This window comes from Ostrinia nubilalis, chromosome 5, assembly GCF_963855985.1.
Source record: "Ostrinia nubilalis chromosome 5, ilOstNubi1.1, whole genome shotgun sequence".
Classification (NCBI taxonomy): Eukaryota; Metazoa; Arthropoda; class Insecta; order Lepidoptera; family Crambidae; genus Ostrinia; species Ostrinia nubilalis.
The window spans coordinates 12,534,108-12,555,956 of record NC_087092.1 but is presented as its reverse complement, the minus strand read 5'-3'; the positions used below and the strand labels follow the sequence as shown (position 1 = coordinate 12,555,956).

The window sequence follows — 21,849 nt, the reverse complement described above, 5'->3', positions numbered from 1 at the left end:
TTTATCACTAAATATAAACCATAAAAACCATTGAAGTCAATTTAATTCAATAACCAGCGATAATCAACGATAAAATTATTATAATTATTCTTAACACTAACAATCAAAATATACATAAACATTTACCAATTAGGTAGTCAGTCTGCAATTGACAGCTTAAGGCTTCAGACTTCAGTTATATTACAGGCAAATGCTCCAAGTGAGGGAGCACCTTAAGACTAGGCGCAGACCACCGATTTTTAGTTGGCCGATAGTTGGGCCCGATTTTCAGAATCGGCCAAATCAAATCGGTGTAATGTGCGCACTTCCATACATGCCCATACTGATCAGCTGCCCGACTAAACTATCGGCCGACGAAAAATCGATGGTCTGCGCCTAGGCTAGATGTTCTTTTATAGGTCGCTCAACAAGAGTTGAAGCCATCAACACAAGCAAAGATTGTGTCTGTTTACGCTGTCTGCGCTGACGTTTTGCGTAGTCGAACTGACAATTGCTTTCTGTCTCGCTTGCAGACATTTAACAAGAGCGTGATAGATAGCTAGTGTATTCCCCTTCTGACGATATTTGAACTTGAATGTGTTGTGTGTTCTATATTCAAATATTACATCAGTACGTGTTTGCCTCAACTTTCTTTGAGCGACCCATAAGACCGGTTACATGATCGCACGTTATCGCGCCCATCTGTACTTAGCCTAACACTAACGATAAAAACATACTTAAACATTTACCGATCAGTCTAGAATCTTCTCCAACTTTAACTGCAGCTTGTTGGCCTTCGTTGAAGGTATCACAGTGACGGAGACTCGGTCGCCGAGTTTGGGCGTCTGGTTAGCGCCAAGATTGCTTCGGTGGATGAGGCCGTTGTCTCCTATTCCGCAGTCGACAAAGCAACCGAACGGTACCACGTTACGGACTACGCCTGGAATATGTAAAAAGGACGCTAAAATACTTATAAAACTACCAATTACAACACTAAACATGCAATAGATTATTGAATTAGAATCTTTTCGTCATTATTTTTCTCCTTTATCGCTCCCGTATTAACGCTTACCAGTTGGCGCTACAAGCGAATAAGGTCCAGTCTCTCTCCCATACTCGTAAGTAACCGTTTATGTTATGTTTCAATAACTGAAGCATATTTTAAAGTATAGTGGATAGTGTGCAAAAATGTACCATCAGACAAAATGACAAAATCCGACTACCGGGTCGGATTTTTAGGTAAATGGCAATGCCAGATTTTGTATGGAAGGTGGCGTCTTATTTTTTTCGCGCAGTCATCGACCAAACCTTATTTTTTGATTACAAAATAGTGTAATAAACCAAACTTACTATGACATGTATACCTCTAAACTCAGTCTGGACTGAGTTACGAGCATTAGAAGTTTGATGATTTTACATACTAGATTTGCTTTCTGCGTGCAAGCTTTGTAAGAAATTGCAACAAAATAGTGACATTGTATGTGTAAACAAACAATAACATCAATTATAGGCTCCAGTCATCAGTATGGAGCAGAATCAGCGCAATAAAAAAAGACGTCACTATTTTGTTGCAATTTCTTACAAAACTTGCGCGCAAAAAGCAAATCTTAGTATGTAAAACATCAAACTTCTAATGCTCGTAACTCAGTTCAGACTGAGTTTAGAGGTATACATGTCGTAGTAAGTTTGGTTTATTACACTATTTTGTAACCAAAAAACATGGTATGGTCGATGGCCGCGCGAAAAAAAAAAGACGCCAATTTCCGGCATTGTCTTTTGTGCTCACTAAAGCCTGGTCCGTGAGCACGTAGAATTTTGTCCAATGACCCCAAGCTACCCATCCTTATCGCTCGCGCGTAATTATATTGCTGTCGCGACTGTGCGACGGGCGCCTGCAGTGAGTGTGCGAGCCTTTAGTTGGCGCCGCTGACGAATAATTAACCTCTCCTATGCTTTGTCTCAGATCTGTGCAACCTCTGTCAACTGCTATGTCTCAGATCTAAGACAAGACTACTTTGTCATATGAAACATCATTTGAAAACCGTAGCAGTTGGCGGGTGCAGTTTTACAGTGGCGCCAACTGGTAGGCGCAACTACAGTAGAATTTTGTAATTAAAATCATAGGGACTGCAAAAAACAGAGGCGTTATATTTTAGACGAAAATATTAATATTACCTGTGAGTGTCATTCCCTCTTGAATATCATCTTTAGCCTGCACAGTCAAAGAATACACAGGTCTGCAGAAGGTGATGACGTTATCTTCATAGGACTTCTGTTTAAAGGCATTTATTATGAGCTCCAGTGTGCAAGTGTCGGTTTTCAAGTCTGCGCTTGTAGATTCTATGTTGATGGACGCAGTTTTTGTTTCTACCAAACTTGGGAAGTTGGGTTGAGAAAGATCTTTGATGTTGACTCCGATTTTCTTTGCGAATCTGAAAAAAGATATCACTTGCCATAGGGTGACACTGGTTTAATGTGAAAAAGAACTAAAAACCAATTTCTGTACTTTCTGATTAAGTTTCAGGTAATATTTAGGAATATAATATCTATCACAGGTTTCGGCTACGATTTAGCACATAAAATCTCTCAAGACATGAATCTCTGATAACTTTATTAAATAAATAAGACTAGTCACTCGGACATCTTATTCGATTATGGGATTAAAGTGCAATTTGGGTTATCCGACAAAACTGACTATTGAGTGCTTTACTTACAGTTTAGCTATACTATAACTTTCTGGATGTATAATAGTCGCATCTAAAGGCTCAGTCCCTCCCAACACCTTCAAAAACCCGGCGCACTGCTGATAGGTTATCTTCCCAATGCCGCCAACCTTCAGGATTTCTGCGCGGCTCTTGAAACCGCCATTTTCTTGGCGGTAGGTCAAAATTTTGGTCGCTCTACCTTCATTTAGTCCAGATATTCGTCTGAAAATGATCGAGATTGAGGTTAGTCAACGGAGAAACTTTTTGCTGTCAAAAACGATAGCCCTCATTATAACAATGAGGGCTATCGTTTTTATACTCAACAGTTGGCACCACTGGCGCTTGATATTGACCTTATGCTACAATGGCGCTATTCTAGTGAGTGCAAATGCGATAGTCCTCTGTCCACTGTCTTCGTCACTAGCAAGTGATAGTGACCTTACTCTACAGTGACGCCAACTGGTGAGCGCTAAAATGATAGCCCTCATTATGGTACGTTAGCGTACGGCGTAGAGTATAGATAGTGCCATCCACGAAGACGCACCCCCTATTTCTTCCGCAGTCCGCTAATATTTGAGTGTTATCGGTACACGCTACTTATCCATGAGTGCATACGCAATACGCATACTACAATAATGACGCTCGGATTGCTCGGATCAAACTTCCCGCACCCCGAGCTTCCAAACCAAAAATTGGTGGGGCGCGTCTTCGTGGATGGCATTACTATTAATATTCTTGCTTACCTCAACATAGCTTGCGATGCGGTATTGATGTCCACACCCACTAAGCTCACGACTTTCTCCACAGCACAGTCCAATGCAGATTCCAGCATTTTAGGAGGAATGTCATGCTGATACAATCCTACTCCTAAATTTTTAGGATCAACCTGTATAAAAAATGATTTAACTGTTTACTTTTCTATTGGCTAAAATTTAAAATACTTTAAGAGCGTTTACGCCGTTTGGCGCAAAAACAGTACTTTTTCAACTCGTTACAATCATTAACCAGTAATACTACAAATATCTTATAGGCATAAATAGTTAGGCAATTTCGTCGTCTAAATAGTTAATTGAGAAAATATTGCGATTAGTTTAGTATTTAAGAATTCTATCAAGATAAGTCCACACAGGTTTTGTAAATTTCCACTTTAGCGTCAGTTTATAAGCTGAAATTTTTATAAAAATACTGTGAAAACGATTTAACGAACATTTATATCCTATAGCATAGATCCTTGGGCAAATAGTTATCTGAGAAAATTTTTAGATTTAAGCATTTTACAATAAGAAATTACAAATTAAAAGAACGTGAAATACACAAAAATCAAAGTGATTTTTTCACCAATATTCTTCCTTTATTCAACACAAAAATAGCTTAATATAATAGAAGAATATCTTATCTAAAATATTTACTTTGAAATTTAAAATAATTCATTGTAATTTTTTTTCTATGAGTATTTGAAAAGTACTATAAAACGCCGCGCACGAATCGTTCAAATTCAGTCCGCCTCGAGGCGTTCCAGAGTGAGGTCACGTCGCTCGGTGCTCTGCTGACATGTGTCACGCGTACGTTGATCTTTGACAGGTAGCTGGACTTTTATAGTGTATCCGCAAAATCTTGGTGGTAGATTTTGCGATCACGTGGTAATTAAAATATTTTATTGTTATTTTTCATTACAGTCTATTTTTACTACAAATTCTATTTCAGACGTAATGAAAAATAAAATTAAGTTATTTTTAGCGATGAAACGAAAACGAATGACGAAAATTTGGAACAGCAAGTTATGCATGTATACTAATATTATAAAGAGGTATAATACTAATAATTTATTTGCCATAAATAGGTGGTTACAGAATAGTTAAGAATGCTCTGCCAGCAGGGTCCCACCTAGTTGTAGGGGGAACATACACAACATATTACAGTCGGAAAATCTTTGCGGTAGGTACCTCGGATTGTAGTTAGTTGGACAGTGGTCATTTGACGGCCACTTGAATCGTCTCACCCCTAAGCTTTTGGCTACCGCCGGCGCACTAAGCCAGTTGATGCCTAATCTCGGAGGCCCGACTGCACTGAGTCGCTGACTATATTTTTGCGTCGCGCGTTACATGGTCCTATATGGGGCTCGAGTATGGCACAGTGCTGTGTAGTCGTGGAGCATCCTACTGTTCAAAAAAGCGCAACGCATGATATCACTGAGGCACAGGCTGAGGTAATTCGTGGATACCGCATAGTATCCGCAGTCCGTCTATTCCCGGTTGTGGACACTGACTATGTCCCTACTGAGGATAAATGGGAAAAAAATTATTGTCATTAGTGGCGACGTATAACAATCCTACTAATATAATAAATGCGAAAGTTTGGATGTCTGGATGTTTGTTACTCGTTTCACTCAAAAACTACTGAACGGATTTTGTTGAAACTTTACAGTATTATTGTTTATAAACCAGATTAACATAATTATCCCAACTAATATTATAAATGCGAAAGTAACTCTGTCTGTCTGTCTGTCTGTCTGTCTGTCTGTCTGTCTGTTACGCTTTCCCGCTTAAACCTCGCAACCGATTTTGATGAAATTTGGCATAGAGATAGTTTGAGTCCCGGGAAAGAACATAGGATAGTTTTTATCCCGGTTTTTGAAACAGGGACGCGCGCAATAAAGTTTTTCTGTGACAGACAAAATTCCACGCGGGCGAAGCCGCGGGCGGAAAGCTAGTAGGCTATAATAAAAAAAAAAAATATGATGATATGAACGAGGTCCACGCGTACGAAGTCGCAGGCGGCCGTTAGTTCAAAATAACATTAATAATATTTGTATTCATCTGGTCTTACTTGACTTTTACTTTACGTATGTCATGCACGATGACATTTGCGTCAATATTTGTGTACGTCCCCACTAGGCATAATTGGGATGTATTTTTCTAATTTGTCATAAGTTGTGAGAAAGCCTGTAGCTACAACTGGGAAAGTATGTGTCAATCGATATTATTTATGCCATAAATACTCAGTGGCGACAAAGCTAGTGTCGACGAGAATAGACGCCAGTTGCGAGGTGACCATAAGTCCCAAGGGGAAATGTACGTACGTGTACGTGCACCACGAGAGGTGGAAACCAAAAGGTAGAGGCTTGAGGATCTAGGCCCTAGAGTGCTGAAGGGTACGCCTGGCCGTCAGCCAAATTTTACGTCGCACCATAGAGGCAGTTCTGCCTGTATTAGAGGAGTGGGTGCGACGGCATGATCGCCTCACACAAAGGGCGACCCAGGTTCTACCGGGCCATGGGTGCTTCGGGCCATGGGTGCTTCGGGCCATTCCTCCACCGTATAGGCTGAGAGCCTGTAGATGGTTGTCAGTTAACACTGCAGTCTTGGCACGTGAGTCACCGCAGCAGACTGACACGCTCCAACAGTTCCCAGCCTAAGCGAACGAGCGGCGGTTGCAAATGACCTCTCCCTAGCAATCGGGAAGAGGCGTGACATAGATAGATAAATTGTTTATTTGTTGTAACACACTTTTTTTAATGCTTTTAACACACACATTATGTATAGTTGCTATTGAAATTCAATTCAATATCGAAATAAAGTTAGTTAGTCAAGAAACACACTAGGTGACACCACTGGTATTTTATTACACAGGTTAGTAATAATTTCAACAGTTGCAACATAACAAAAGTGACAAAACAACATAAGATAAAGATGACTAGCGTTTCCCTGTTCCCTAGTTCCCTGCGTCAGAGTGATGTGTGCCGCAGCGATGCAAAAAGCAAAGAGCTCAGTATAAACACTACCCTCAAAAGGGCAGAACACTGATTTTCAGCTTTTGCTAGAGAACGCATGAAGCATACAGGTACGGAATGAACCCGCTCGCTTTCGGAAACAATATCTACATTAGTATAAAATATATGATGAGACAAATAATCTTATGGTATAGTGTGCTTACTTTCTGTGAAAGTGTTCTTTCACAGAAAGAAGCAGTGGAAAGGGGGAGCGAGAGGCCTCAGCCGACACTCCGGTTATCCACCGCCGACACACTGGGCGCAAGAGGACAGCTTATGGTCTCCAACTGTCCCTTCCTAACAGGCCTCGGTCGCTAGACATGGAGGTGTCTGGTGGCGGCTAAGGACGAATGCTACAGGCAACAGCCAATGGCGATGTCCCGCGTTCCCTCATATCACTCATAATGGATCATGGCAGAAACAGTCAGGTTTTTAGTGGGTGTAGGGGCTACCCACCTTCTGGTAGGAAGAACCCCACATAACCCACTAGCTGCCCCCGCAGCTGGTGGGTATGAAATGTTATGCATTTTCCGGATAAAAAAAAGAATAGTAAGCAGGAAAAGTTTGTTTTGAATAGAACCGATTTGAAAAAATCTCTCACCATTAAAATTCAATTTTTTTTCTGCTGAACATAGGCTGTATAAAATATTCTCAAAATAGTAAAAAACCTTTGATAATTTACTATTTGATAAAGAATTTACGTATTTATTATTGATTAGGACTAATGCATACCATTATTTATAATTATGGAGTCGGTGTTGGAAGATTTGAAGATTTTATAGTTTCCTTGAGCTGTCACTTGACAGCCTGGCACACTTTTACGATGGTGGATCAAAGTATTTTGGTTTGACTATAGAGCGTGAGAACACGCACACAGTCATAATTATTTTAGTGTGAATAAAAATAGCATCGAAATTACCTAAACTTGACATGCCACGCTAGACGTAAACGCTCTTAACGTGCTCTGAATGATTCAGTCGCCAAATAAGTACATACCTTTATTAATTCTCCTAATGGGTCCAAAACTCTTCTTGCTATTGACAAAGCCGATATCAAGTTAGGATCCATATTTGGGTGTTCCTGAAATGAGAATACAGGATTTAATTTAAGGCGTGTTGCACCATCTTACTTTAACTTTGACAAACGTCAAAAATCTGTCAAACTCCACACAAAAAGCACCCGTTATCGTCATAGTTACCGTTAAAATTAGGTGGTGCAACTCAGCCTAAGAGATACAGGATGTAATTTAATTTATTAGGAATTAACAGGATTCATTTAAGAATAAATAACCGCATACAAATGTAAAGAAATGTGTTATAAAATGTACCTTTTGAGCTTCTTTGCTTATAGAATAAATAGATGCGCCCTGTTCAGGCACAATAATAATAGGAATGTTTTCTGAAATTTTATGCGATTTCAACCACAATTCTGTCTCACGACACGCTGTACCGTTGCCTAATCCGATCAGTTCTACTCTGAAACAAATACCTCCATTAGATATTACTACATGCCTTACGAACCCGAAGTTTACAGGGTTGAAACGATAAATGATCTCCCTCGATTATTTCCAAACTCTACAAGATATCGAAAATCTGGTTACTGATCCCGAAAGTGCTTCACGAGCTCTTACAAACGGTACCAATATGTTACAGAATTAACTGGATCTATCTGAAAATTCAATGTTTCCAGCTTCCATATCTTGTATAGTTTAGAAATTATCGAGTGAGATCACTTATCGTTTCCAACCCTGTATAGCGTTATCTCTTTCAGTCGCTCTATACGTACTTGTATTTCGCAATGAGACCTCTCAGTTGTTTCGCTGCCGCATCATTCTGATTCATGTGTCGCAAATTAGGATAAATGGTGCAGGCATCCAGCTTGTCTCCATTAGGATTAATTATCCCCACCTAAAACATAGCAATGTATCGTTTAAAGACAAAAGTAAGATACAAAACGTTATGGCATAGTTAGGCATGTGCATGTCTTATATTGAGATTGCCACGTGGTATACGAGGGTGTTTGTATACATATCGATGAGGGCCTATTAACACAGCTATTTTAATCTTAAAATTATGGCACCTTACTCATCTGTAATAAGGGCGATTTTGCAATGAAACAGATAATTATCTACAAGGTAGTATTTGTATGAGCCCTCGTAGAGAACGAATCTGCGTGTCTTTTAAAAACGACTCATATCGACACGTTTCGCGCACGCAACGTTTTAAAGAGAATAAGTACTTTTGTGCAACTGTTTTTACTAAACAAAAACGTAACTACCTTACAACCAGCTCTAAACCCTGGATCCAATCCTACAATGGTTCTGTTCTTCACTGGCTCAGTCAGAAGGTATTTCTCCATGTTAGTGGTGAAGGTCTTGACTGCTTCCTTTTGCGCTTGCGACGTAAGGTCAGATCTGACTTGTCTTGACAGCCATGACTTTATGAGACGATTGTAGGCGTCGATCAGACCCTTCCGTACCCAGAAATTACTTTTCCACAGGGTAAGGCAAAATCTTGAAAAATATAAAAGTAAATGGTTACTAAATGGGATGATTCTTGCACACTTCACTACCAAAACTATACTAATTTTCTTAGTTTAATTAAATGTGTCACTTCACTTAATAGGCTAGTATCCTAAAAAAATTTTTTAGTCCGTGAATTTTAATATAAAAAATATTGGACACGTATATTTTTAATTGTCAATCAAACAAATAATTACAAAGTTATAGTGCGTTAAAGTTCCGCGCGACGTCACAAAGTGCTGCACTTTTACGCACTCACTGACGTCACGGGCCTTTTCTTTAGAACTTTGGCACGCTTTATCTCTTTACATTTTCATTAGTTTTAAAAAGTGAAAAATAGGTGTCGAGTATTTTTTGATAAGCTAACTGACGGACTAATTAAAACTCTTGCTTTTTTACCCAGGAAACATCCCTATTCTAATACTGTTAAATTTATTAATAAAGGTTGGTGGTGCATCATTGAACTCAAAAAATGCACTGCTGATGGCCCAGTTATCATAATTTAGGCTGCCTGTGCTAGTCATGAGCACAAATTATGTGTGTATCTACAATTTTTACTACCAAAAAGTACTTAAAAATTAGTCTTACCTTTCCAGTCTATTATAAAACCAATCAGGGACAACCACTTTAACAATGAGGATTTTCTCATCTTCTCCTCTGTTCAATGCTAATGTTTGATGGGGCTTAATGAATTGACTGGGACATTTCCATTCAAAATACAACTTGTATGTCTCTGGGTCAGACTTAGAATCAGTTTTTTTACCATCATCTTTTTCTTTTGTTGAAGTTTTGGTTCTGCTACTCTGGATTGTAAATCTAGTTTCTTCTTTCCTGAAACGTATTAGAAAATTATGAAGTATTTTTCCATCATAATTATTATTTTAGTAAAAACTCTTGGCAGAACATTAAAACTCATAAAACTAATTTATTTTTGCAAATAGGCTTTTAAAAAGCACTTTTACACGTCCCAATATTAACCTTACTACTGCTTCGAGACAAGAAATGGGCTAGTGCTGAGAAGAAGCAGCGCAAGAAACTCAGTCATTATTATTATGTGATAGTAGAGGGCATGCTTGCTATTTTTTTGTTTGGTGTATCAGTTATTTTATTTCAATATAAATCACTAATAAGTTTATGTTGTGATAATACGAGTTATTGTACTTACAAGTTCCTCATTTGTTCAAGCACTCTTGTATCTTTATAAATAATGTCAGCGATAATATGTGTGATGTGAGCATCTACTTTTTCAGGAGTGCTCAACTCTTCGTCATCAGTGCAAACCGTTTTGAGATCTATAAATTCGCCGTTCAAGGCACGAATTGCAAGAGGTTCTAAACCCAGGTTTCGGGCTCTTTCAGCCAATGATAAAGAGTGCGATTTCAAGGGAGCATACTGAAATTTAACAAACATTTACAATATTTTTTTAGTGGAGCAAATTAAAAAATAATTGAAACAGCGTAAGACTTAATTTCATAGACATAAGTAACACATAGCCTAAACGTTGTAGAAAAATTATGTTTGAAGAACTAAATAATGACTGCTGAAGGAATACTTACCACTAAATCTACTTCTGACAGGTTTTTTGCATTTAATAGGCTCTTTTCTATGTCTGGAGTTAACTTTTTTGACTTTTTTAGAGTTTCTATGACTGATTTAACTTTCTTTTTCAATTGGGAAACACTTTGGTAGCATTCAAACAATTCTTGAAGTCTAAAAAAGAATACCAACATTTTATCAGTGTTCAACTACTCTTTCTTGCACTATTGTTAAGGTTTGAGTTAGGTTAGTCACTAATTAACTTCATAAACAGGATGTAAGTAGTTAGTAGGATTAGCATTACCTAATAATTTTTAATTTGACTGCATTCAATTTTACAAACAATTATTATTGCTTATCTACATATTTTAAAGGTGTACTCACTCTTAGGTGATATCAATATTTTTAAGTGAAAGCATTACTTACTTGTCAGGCATCAAGTGGTCCACAGCAGATTTTCGATACCTCGCTATAAAGGGTAATGTGCAGCCTTCTTCCAGCAACTCTATGAAGTTTTCGGCCAGTTTCTTTGGTATCTTCTGGTGAAGTGAAAGCATTTCTGCTTCATCCCACATTGTAGAATTTCCATCGTAACTATCACTTTTTTTAGAGCTATTTGAACCCATCTCAGTAATTACTTTTGATGGCTTTTCAATTACTTTTTTAGAGCTATTTAAACCCATCTCAGTATTTTCTTTTAACGATTTTTTAATTACTTTTTGTTTTGCCTCTTTTACTATTGGCTCTTTTTTAAGCCTTGGTTTCTTAGTTTTTGGCTCTTGATCACTTATTTTAGATTTTACTGTAGTTTTCCTTTTGGACTCGGATTCAGAAGTCTCACCATCTGAAGTTTTACGTTTTCTGCCTCTTGTAGCAGTGCCGACACGTTTACTGGCAGTTTCTTTTTCCATTACGTACCTATTAAACTAGTAAAATAATTACGAAACACAGGTATTATTAGTCAATGTAGCGGAAAACGTAAACAGTATTGTAAAGAGCAGTCAATCATGCCAGTACTATAGAAAAATATTGCTAGCTGATTGCGAAAATAACAAATCACAGGTTTATTTTAAATCATAAACTAACCTAGATAGTAATCGGTGCTATCATTATTAATAGAAAAACTAAAAACTGAACCAAACCAACCAAGCAAAACACAAACACGAACAGCTGATGATGAAGTTTGAAACATAGAGAAAAGTAATACATAGGAAATAGAGAACCCTCTCTGTCAAATTTTTGAACCTACTAATTGACAGCCTGGTGTTAAATTCCCTGTACTTAACCTACGTACGTAACGCTCACATACATACATAGTACACGCACACATACATACATAAAGTCCACGCACACATACACACAGTTCACGCACACATAGGCCCTCATAACCTTCAAAGAATTATTGTTTTTATGATGTACAATGTAGAATTTTTTCAAATCCATTATTTTGAAAATATTTATCTTTATGGTGTACGTATTGTATTATTTTCAAAACAATGGATTTGGAAAAATTCTACATTGCACATGGAAATGCAAATAAGTAAACAAAAACTTTTGAATTTAATAATTTTACTTTATTTATGAACACACATAATATTATACACCAAAAGCGTCTTTTCGCAAAGTTTTCAACAACACTAAAAAAGCATTTGCACATTGAGAAAACTCAGATCACTTGTGAACATAACAGAAAGTTTCTTCGCGATTCACGAAGGAACGAACAAAACTCCGATGAACCAGAACAGCAGCAGGTACGAAGGAATGAACTTGAATTTGACTCGACGACTCTTCAATACTTTAATAGGGCCACAGAAAACTTAAATGATGGCTAAGAAAACAAGAATGCATTTAACATAACAAAAACAACACCGGCCATTTTGGAGGACAAACAAAGTTGCCATATGTTAAATAGTAATTTCTACTACTCTATTATGTAAATTATAACAAAAATGTCAATGTTCAGTTTTAAATTAAAACAAATTAATTTCATTTAAAAAAAGTTTTCACATTGTAATTAACAATATTCTCAAATATATTTTAATTAAGAAAAAAATGAAAATATGAAGGAAACAGGAGCAGCGACATCTAGAGCGTTTTAGGGTAGTTAAAAAGTATTTGAATTTATTCACCGATGTCGCTGTTTGGAAGCAAGTTTCACTTCGATGACCGTTGTATGGAAGTTTCCACACCCTGGTTTGAAATGAATTTTTTGAGTTTGACAGTTGTAGATGACAATTCTGACATTGAAACGTCAGTTTAACATTAATGATTAATGTGTAACAAACTCGTAAACAAAAATTGAATTAAAATTATTTCTTATCATGTTGTTACCTTTGTCTAAAAATATTGATCTAATAAATATTCTAATAAAACAGTTTTATAGAGGTTCTTTGGATTTTACCATCAAGGTATGTAGTAAATTTTAGGTTAAACCTTAGATTAATAATATCTAAGGGTTAAACTATTTACATTTTGGCGTGGTGGCAGGAACAAGTCCGAATTCTACTATGGCCAGTTGTAATTTACAACTTTTACTTTTTTAATATGGACTTGTTCCGTGCGTTCTTGACTTATAATGGTATTTATTTAACAAACCTTCTTTAATCTAATTTAAATAAAATCGTGTTAGGTACTTATACAGGGTGTTAGGTAAATAGGTATATGAGCCGACACTAGCTCATGTTAACATGGGCATATAAATGGTATGGTGAAGTCAGAAAATTGATATCTCCATTTTAATTATTTTAATTTTCATACAAGTCGGCTTAGATTAATAAAACCTAGATAGATAGTCAGTGCACGAAAAGTGAGGCAGATTTTAGTAAGCCAGAATGGCTCACCCGTAAACGTCACATGAACTGTCAAAGTGAAAAATTGGTAAACACGTCCGACGACTTTTAATTAATTAAGACGGTTTGTGCTGTGAAAGGGTGTCTAAATACATCAGAAAAACGAAAGAAAGTGACCAGTGTTATACAGTGTGAGTCACGTTAAAGTGTACATATGAAAATGGATGAAACTAGACCTATTTTTATCGACAAATAAGAGGTCAAAAAAATTTTGAGATTTTTTTTAAATTTTTTATTGAATTTTTTTTCTTCCAATTACTTATTGTAAAGAAAACGTAATAACTTTTAAACTAAGCGGTATACCCTGATAAAATAAAAACCGTAATAATGCTAAATAACAGGCGATACTAAAAAAATACATAAAATACACAAAAAAGGCCAACAAATAATAAAAAATGACACTTTTTGAAAAAAATCTGCTTTAAAATTCGTGTTTTTTTGGTTATTTGATAAATTTCTCCAAAAAATGCCCCTATAACAGGTGGTTTTTATGACTTTGTATTATTCTCCATCGTATTATCTTTGTAAAACCAAAAATCGCATGTCTCTATCCCTATCACAACATTTGCTATGAGCGTTTGAACAAAGGCCTGCCACAACATTATTCTCCGCTGCAGGTAGAGAAAATTTTAATTTTAACTAAAATGCTTATTTTACTTTGAAATCTTTTGTTTTTATTTGAAATTTAACTTGTCTTTATCTAAATTACAAATCTAGAGCCATTTTCAGTTTCGTTGTTAACGAAGCGTTGAATAGCGCGCCCGGAGAGGCTTAGTTCAAACGATCATTGCAAATGTTGTGATAGGGATAGAGACATGCGATTTTTGGTTTTACGAAGGTAATACGATAGAGAATAATACAAAGTAGTAAAAACCACCGGTTATAGGGGCATTTTTTGGAGAAATTTATCAAATAACCAAAAAAACACGAATTTTAAAGCAGATTTTTTTCAAAAAGTATCATTTTTTATTATTTGTTGGCCTTTTTTATGTATTTAATGTATTTTTTTAGTATCGCCTGTTATTTAGCATTATTACTGTTTTTATTTTATCAGGATATACCTCTTAGTTTAAAAGTTATTACGTTTTCTTTACTATAAGTAATTGGAAGAAAAAAAAATCTATAAAAAATTAAAAAAAAATCTCAAAAAATTTTTGACCTCTTTTTTGTCGATAAAAATAGGTCTAGTTTCATCTATTTTCATATGTACACTTTAACGTGACTCACACTGTATTTCATAAGTAAGTACTACGATTCGACGCGTATTTTGCTTGAATTTGGCTTTCAAAAATTAAATACGGGAATGATACCAGTAACAAGAAAATTTATTTCCCAATTTGTTCGCCGTACAAATACACTTCCTTTTTTATGAAATCGAGACTTTTAAGTCGATTTATCTTATTGTAATTAGGTAGGTACTTTGAATTCAATAAATAAGTAAGTACATGATGCGTTTTGTTTTTGTTAATTATAAAATAATTAAAAACGTATTAAAAATTTCCCTACTTTCGGGAAAATCGCCTTCACTGTCTACACTCCCCAACAAAATTGACACTAATGACATAAGATTTTTGCCTCACTCTTGACGAAGCGTTTGTATGAAGACTATCCATCTAGGTTTTATTAATCTAAGCAAGTCGGATTTTCCAAAATTTATTTTGTATGAAAATAAAAAAAAAAAAAATGATGATATCAAATTTCTGACTTCACCATACCATTTATATGCCCATGTTAACATGGGCTAGTGTCGGCTCATATACCCATTTACCTAACACCCTGTATACACTATTTAAATAAATATTAGTTACTTATATATGTTATAGTCAAACCTCGAAGTTCCGGCACTCCTAGGTTTGACTAGTCAATCCTCAGGTCTGACTAGAAGTCTTAGTCAAAGCCCAAACATTTCGGCCTTTGACTAAATAATGTTAGTCAAACCTAGGAGTAACTAATTTGGTCAGACAAAGGTCGAAACTCAATTTAATGAAATCGGGGTTTGACTAGTCAAACCTCAATTAAGACTTTAAACTAAACTATAGTTTATTCTGATCTCGAACTTATTGCATAGGCGTTACGGTCGGTTTTTACGCGCACGCGCAGCTATCTCTTTAGGTGAAGGTAACTAAACTTATTTATTGAGGTTGTTTGTCAGTGTTTCTAGATCGATCTTGAAGTTACAAATTTTTAGGGTTCTGTTACCTTAAATTAAAGGATAAAGAGTTAAAACGGGACCCTATTACTATGACTTAGCTAAAGGTTGTCTGTCACCAGGCTCATATGTCATGAATCATTCTCAAAATATTTAGTTTTTTATTCACTTAAAAAATAAATAATTCAAAAAAATACTTAAATATTTATGTGGGGTTCCCATACAGCAAACGGGACTTGTTGCAGTTTTTTACTCGATATTAAAACGTAAACAGGTGAACCTTTGAAATATTTACATAATATTTAGTTGCATATCTATTTTAAAAATAAATCATAAAATTAAAATAAAATAAATATTTATGGACATAAAAAAACAAATCCCAACTCCTATACAACAACAGAGTCTCACGGAACCCTTCGTGAGCGAATCCGACTCGCACTTGGCCGGTTTTCTGTTTGCCGTCAACTTTTGACCGAGTCTGCTAGTCGTTTCTAGGATTGACTAGGCAAAGCCCGAAACAGATTATTTTAGTTTCGACGTTTGACTGAACAGTTTAGGCACTTCTAGGTTTGACTTAGTCAAAGGCCGAAATAAGAATTCACTTCGGGGTTTGCCTGAAGGCTTTGGTCAAACCTAGGATAGACCAGTCATTCCGCGAAGAGACGGCATATCGACCATTGACTATGACATATACACTATTTATAACTTAAGAACGGCTGGACAGATTTTGATGAAATATAAAAGCTTTTTTTATTTAATCAACCACTCAAAAAGTGATTTTGTCGATTTTTGGACCCCCTCTACCTCCCTCTTACATGAGATACGTTAATAGGTAGGTATGAGCTTTATTACATTTTTTTAAAAGAATATTCGTAATTAATATTGCACAAATTACTAATAGCCCCGTTAGCCCTTCGTACTAAGCTATTTAATATGCTTGTGTTACAAGTGGGCTCACCACATTTAAATAGTCGAGCGGCGCCGTGGCGGCGGGATTTGAACCCGCGTTCCCCGGATTTCGACCCCTTCACCATTCGGCTATCGTGGCATTTATTTAAAAACAACACTGTAGTCATAATTTTCAACAGAGATAGCGACGTTTTGTTTATTCAGCCCATTAAAAAATATCCTCGTAATTTTCTTCCTCTTTGCAATTTGTTGTTTGTGGAAAAAATAAATTACGTGATACTTGAAGGGGGGGGGGGGGGGGGGTGTCTTTCCCCCACGTATGATTTGGTGAGAATCGTCTTGTATATAAATATTTTTTCAGACAGAAGATGTGCAAGAAATGACTTGGAGTAAACAGGAAAAGTTTTTGAGTGCAACTGTTAACAATCCACTGATAAAAAGGTACCCAGTAAAAAGAGAATTTTCCAGATTATTCTTAAAAAAGTTAATAGCCTTCCTTGAGGGTGTTCAAGAAGTGAATGATGGTGTTTATGAGAATTTATGTAAGGTAATGGATAGCTCACAAAACGACTTTTGCTATCGCCATTATATCATTGGTGAAGGTATTCAAAATATCGTTACTGTAAAGGAAACAAATAACATGGTTGTTAATGGCACAACGGGATTACGTACGTGGGAGGTAAGAAGATGATTATTATTACATCATTAGGAATTCTTTCAAAAATACTACTAATTTTTACTTCTCCTAATTCCAGGCAGCAATTATGCTCGCAGATTGGGCATTGTGTAACATTGAAATAATTAAGGAGAAAAAGATTCTAGAACTTGGCTCTGGTGTTGGATTCACTGGTATTGTAATTGGAAAATTTTGTCAACCTGAATCTATTTTACTAACTGACTGCCATGAAGATGTTCTAAAGACAATAGAAGAGAATGTCTCCATTAATTTTCCCATGTTGAAACGGCATCAAATGCCTGAATCTGTTTTATTCAAGGGTACTGCTGATGTTTCATTAGGTAGGTATAGTAGTTATATTTCTTGAATATACTCGTAGTTTGGTACGATGAATTAAGTACATACTGTAGTTAGTACTGAAAATGAGTTGTTTCTTTTATAGGAATTATGAATTTAGACTGGAATCACATTGATGATGTTCCAAGTGAATTATGTCCAGACATTATTATTGGAAGTGATATTATTTATGATCCAGCAATAATTAAACCTTTATGTAACGTCATAAAAGCTTTGTGTGACAAAAACGAGAATATTAAAATTTACATCGCTGGAGTGCTAAGAAATGAAGAAACATACAACATGTTTCTGGAAAGAATAAGTATTGTCAATTTTTTTAATTGAAATTATAGTTATTGCATGATTGTTATCAAAATGTACCTAAATGCTCCTAAATGATAATGAAGCGTCGTTTTTTTTCTTTTTCAGAAAATATTAATTTAGAATATGAAGATATACAACTTACGGAAAATGTTTTTGTAGAATGGGATATTAAGGTAAAACAGTATTTGTTAAGAATTAATAAAATATCTGAAACGTGAAACCGAGTTTTTATTCACTTATGTTCTGAATGTGATAATTTTATACTTGATAAAAAAAACAGATTGTTTCTACTGCTCAAATGCAACAACTTTTCCCATGAGATGAGACCGAAGTTCAAATATACACAAAAATCGTTTCATACAAATTGTTACAGCAGTCATTTAGTAAGGAGGTGTCGATATTTTTTTGAGAAATTGATATTGGTCCAGTAGGGAAAGTCATTGCATTTGAACAGTAAAATCAACCCTTTTTATTTAATCAAGTATAAAAAACATCCTGTATGTGTTTATTCCTTATTAACCTTTAGCTACTGAGGTGGATTTAATTTCACGTAAACACTGACGTGGGGGCCTGAGAGGCCCGTACATATGTGTGCTTATATTAAAAAATATATAATCTTTTTAGGGGTTTATGTTTAATAATTATTAATAGTGGTTATATTTAAACACAATAAAACGATTTTTATGTAAATTATTTGTTAATAAGTACGTATTATTTCAATATTTAGAAAACATGTAGCATTTTCGGCAAAAATCTCATGAAATCATGATTCACAAAGTTATCATTAAAAATATTCATAAATTCAACAAATCAACTTAGAATCTTAATTTTCAATAGTCTTTTTAGCTAATGATATATCAGTAATCCTAATATGAAATAGGGGGAAAAAAATTACACACATCAAATAGTGCGAATTAAACACAGTCTGGATAAACTTGCTTTGCTCAGTGAAGGAAGCCATACATGTTTTTAAAATGTAGATTTCATTTGAATCTTCAAAATACATGTATGGCACTTGGTTTCATCGTTTAAATCTTGATAGACAGGTACAGGCTTATCATTTCCTAGCAAACGTGTCAAAAACTACTGTTCTTCTATTTTTCGTTAAATGCTGGTTATTTTTACTTCCGAGATACCGCTTTCTCTCGGATGACATACTGTGGGCTCCGTATTATAGATTTTTTCAAATTATTTCAAGAAAAGACGACAACTAAATGAAAACTATAAACAAAAAAAGTTACGCCAATACTGAGGTGGGGGCCTGAGAGGCCCACAAGAAACTTTAAAATTAATTTACCTACTGAAATTGCGCGTGCAATCACGTGCACCGTTGTTGACAGCTTCGGCGCAATGAAACTCGAAGGTACTAAAAGATTCGGGTGTGTCGTGCACGTGGGAGAGGAGAAATTCAACAATTTGACTTTTGCAAGGCCTGAGAGGCCCCCACGTCAGTAGTTAAAGGTTAAAAATGTTAGGTTTCACTTCCTTACAATCTGATTTTGATCAAGATTTTTTTTATTAATGATACATTGGTTCCTAAAATTAAATTAAGTGCTAAGATCTTGACAGATTTTTTTTATATTAATTATTATTGTGAAAAATTGCCTGCAACTTGCGTAATATTGCCGGAAATATTTTTTTAGGAGCTTAGTCGGTAGCGGGATTGATTCGGACCGCACGCAAGATTGAAATTGATTGAAATGACACAGGACACCAGTGTTGCCAGAAGGTTACTTTTGTAACCTTTTAGGTTACTTTTGAACTGCTGTGGTTACTTTTAGGTTACACTAATGAAAAGGTTACTTTTAGGTGATTTTTCAGAAATTGTAGAATTAACTTTACAGGTTATTCAGTAAAAAATATTAATAGTGACAATTTAAAAATTATGTCATAGAGTGCATTTAAACTTGAATTTGATTTATTATTTGTTAAAAAAAATGAGTTTTAGCGAATGTTGTTCGATAATAAAACGCAAATCCATGAAACGTTTTTATACGACTGGTCACTTTTCGAATTTAGATGATCAATTGTATTCATTTTCCATCCATGAACAACCTTACACAATCATCGCTCCGCACCCCCCGCCCCCCCCCGTCTTTTGATTCAAAAAGGTTACTTTTTTTTTATATTTCTGGTAATTTCTGACTAGACCCGACTGGCAACACTGCAAGACACTCAGGCAGTTGTCAAAATCAGCTGTTGGAGTATTTGCGATTTCATTCACAATTTCATTGTTTTGTCTGTAACTTTATCCATAAATACTGTTATTTCGTATTTTCAAACAGTTCGTTTTGATAAGTTATCATTTGATCTATCATGCTTTATTAATTGTTATTTATACCTACTTTACTATCAAATATAACCTCAAAAGTGCACTGAACAAAAAAGTTAAATATGTCTGAAGAAAGTAATAAATCTACAACTACTCCTCAAGAAAGTAGCAGCGGGACTAACAAAAATAAACAAGAGAACCCTCCGGGTAAAAAGGAAGAAGCTTGGGGGTACGATTTGTACCCTGAGAGACGAGGTACATTTTCCCCCAAACTTGGTAACATTCTAATTGGAAAAGAGGGAAAGGAGAACATTGATAAATTAAAGTGCGAACAAAATGTTTACGACTGCGTCAAGACTAGTAAGTTTTAAAGATTAAGTTAGAAATTGAGTGTAAATAGTACCTTAAGTAAGAGCAATATGAAAAGGGCTGTTTCTTTTTCCAGGTGCAATTGTGAAGGTTATGATGGCTGCTTTGAAAAGCTCTGGATGGTGAGTACTTTTCTCTAGGTACTCTTTTTGACTTCGATATCTCAAATTCATACTTATAACTATTCATTGTAATGCAATGAATCCCTTTTTTCAGTCCAATTGATATTCGAAGACACATTTCCTGTGAGGTGTGTGACTACTCTGTCAGTGGTGGTTACGATCCTGAATTAAATCAGGTAAAAATATTACTATTTTACTTTACAGCAATAAATACATTTTAGGCAAGAAATATAGAAATTTTATAAAATATGTATTAATTGATACATTCTAGATTGTAGTATGTCAAAACGTTTCAACGAGGCAAGGCATGGTCCAAGGTGTATTAGCTCATGAGATGATCCACATGTTTGATTACTGCCGCAACCATCTGGACTTTAAAAATATGGAGCATTTAGCATGCACGGAAATCCGTGCTGCGAACCTAACTCACTGCTCATTTACCAGTGCTTGGTCGCAAGGTGACGCATCATGGACGAAAATCAAGGAAGCTCATCAGGTAAATTTTCTACAACATTAAATTAATTATAGCCATTTCATTGGTATTCAAACATGTTCAAAAATTCCATAGGTTTAATATATGAAAAATTTTTAACCATTTCCTTTACCTTTCAGGATTGTGTGAAAACCAAAGCATTATACTCCGTAATGGCGGTTCGACAAATAAGCAAGTTGGAAGCTATTGATGTTATAGAGAAAGTGTTCCCAAAGTGTTACGCTGATCTTGAGCCAATTGGTAGGCGAATCAGGAGAAACTCTGAGGATATGACCAGAGCATTTAGAGAAGCTGCTTACTATGGCTATGAATAGTCACTTTATTGTGAAATTATTATAGGACTTGTTAGTGTAGATGTAAATATCAGTTGTTAAATAATACACATATGAAGTGATTTAAAATAATGTCTTTTATTTCATTATTTTCATTAACACTAGTACATGTCTAAGACACATGAAAGTTTGGTATTTAATACTGTCCTTTCCAAGGTTGTATTAAACATTAAATTACAAATAAAAATATTTCAATTTAAACTTTATAACAGGAGCAAAAAGGCACTAGGTGGACTGGTATTTTTAAACATTATAAATATACAATCCTTGTATTAATGGACGCCATGTGTTTTGGACAAGATTGATTGACTGTGTATAATACAATATACATAAATTTGTTTAAATCTGGGGAATTACTGAAGATATTTTTGTGCCATTAAGTAATTTGTGCTTATAAATAACATGAAGTAAGGACAGAGGGCTTAGTGTGAGTTTACATGAAATATATGAAAATTTTAGTTCGCGATTGACGTAAACTCACACTCAGTCCACAGGTGGTGAATACAAG

General features: G+C 35.4%; 3 protein-coding genes across 5 annotated transcripts; 2 read left to right on the top strand and 1 right to left on the bottom strand.

Moving 5' to 3' along the window:
- Nucleotides 1–58: 58 nt before the first annotated feature.
- LOC135071939 (uncharacterized protein YdcI) lies at nucleotides 59–11,911 on the bottom strand. Of its 2 annotated transcripts, none has more exons than XM_063965827.1 (13): nucleotides 11,657–11,911; nucleotides 10,937–11,436; nucleotides 10,531–10,684; nucleotides 10,140–10,366; nucleotides 9,563–9,805; nucleotides 8,731–8,965; nucleotides 8,239–8,360; nucleotides 7,781–7,928; nucleotides 7,450–7,533; nucleotides 3,428–3,570; nucleotides 2,694–2,906; nucleotides 2,155–2,411; nucleotides 59–919 (listed from the first exon to the last, which is right to left on the bottom strand). In XM_063965827.1, exons 1-13 carry the CDS (start codon nucleotides 11,717–11,719, stop codon nucleotides 732–734), a joined length of 2,577 nt encoding a protein of 858 aa, XP_063821897.1. In that variant the 5' UTR covers nucleotides 11,720–11,911; the 3' UTR covers nucleotides 59–731. The 2 variants fall into 2 exon arrangements, with proteins under 2 accessions (XP_063821897.1, XP_063821898.1); XM_063965828.1 differs by having other exon boundaries at nucleotides 11,597–11,685.
- An 873-nt stretch (nucleotides 11,912–12,784) lies between these two features.
- Nucleotides 12,785–17,973, top strand: LOC135071941 (protein-lysine N-methyltransferase EEF2KMT). 2 transcript variants are annotated; one of them, XM_063965835.1, is made up of 5 exons: nucleotides 12,785–12,918; nucleotides 16,779–17,096; nucleotides 17,173–17,434; nucleotides 17,536–17,751; nucleotides 17,859–17,973. In XM_063965835.1, the coding sequence occupies exons 1-5, from the start codon at nucleotides 12,832–12,834 to the stop codon at nucleotides 17,969–17,971; spliced, it is 996 nt and encodes a 331-aa protein (XP_063821905.1). In that variant the 5' UTR covers nucleotides 12,785–12,831; the 3' UTR covers nucleotides 17,972–17,973. The 2 variants fall into 2 exon arrangements, with proteins under 2 accessions (XP_063821905.1, XP_063821906.1); XM_063965836.1 differs by having other exon boundaries at nucleotides 17,837–17,973.
- A 1,943-nt stretch (nucleotides 17,974–19,916) lies between these two features.
- Nucleotides 19,917–21,413, top strand: LOC135071945 (mitochondrial inner membrane protease ATP23 homolog). Its single transcript, XM_063965840.1, has 5 exons — nucleotides 19,917–20,385; nucleotides 20,471–20,516; nucleotides 20,611–20,692; nucleotides 20,788–21,012; nucleotides 21,129–21,413. The coding sequence occupies exons 1-5, from the start codon at nucleotides 20,148–20,150 to the stop codon at nucleotides 21,321–21,323; spliced, it is 786 nt and encodes a 261-aa protein (XP_063821910.1). The 5' UTR covers nucleotides 19,917–20,147; the 3' UTR covers nucleotides 21,324–21,413.
- The last annotated feature ends 436 nt before the right edge of the window (nucleotides 21,414–21,849 follow it).

Bases quoted from the DNA above. Each gene is read 5' to 3' on its own strand.
- LOC135071939 (XM_063965827.1), bottom strand. From the start codon at position 11,719: ATGTATTACTTTTCTCTATGTTTCAAACTTCATCATCAGCTGTTCGTG. The intron at 10,367-10,530 runs GTAAGTATTCCT...GTTAAATTTCAG, and splicing joins TGTCAGAAGTAGATTTAGTG to TATGCTCCCTTGAAATCGCA. The intron at 8,966-9,562 runs GTAAGACTAATT...ATATTTTTCAAG, and splicing joins TTTTATAATAGACTGGAAAG to ATTTTGCCTTACCCTGTGGA.
- LOC135071941 (XM_063965835.1), top strand. From the start codon at position 12,832: ATGTTGTTACCTTTGTCTAAAAATATTGATCTAATAAATATTCTAATA. The intron at 12,919-16,778 runs GTATGTAGTAAA...ATATTTTTTCAG, and splicing joins CTTTGGATTTTACCATCAAG to ACAGAAGATGTGCAAGAAAT. The intron at 17,435-17,535 runs GTAGGTATAGTA...TTTCTTTTATAG, and splicing joins TACTGCTGATGTTTCATTAG to GAATTATGAATTTAGACTGG.
- LOC135071945 (XM_063965840.1), top strand. From the start codon at position 20,148: ATGTCTGAAGAAAGTAATAAATCTACAACTACTCCTCAAGAAAGTAGC. The intron at 20,693-20,787 runs GTAAAAATATTA...GATACATTCTAG, and splicing joins ACGATCCTGAATTAAATCAG to ATTGTAGTATGTCAAAACGT. The intron at 21,013-21,128 runs GTAAATTTTCTA...TTTACCTTTCAG, and splicing joins AAATCAAGGAAGCTCATCAG to GATTGTGTGAAAACCAAAGC.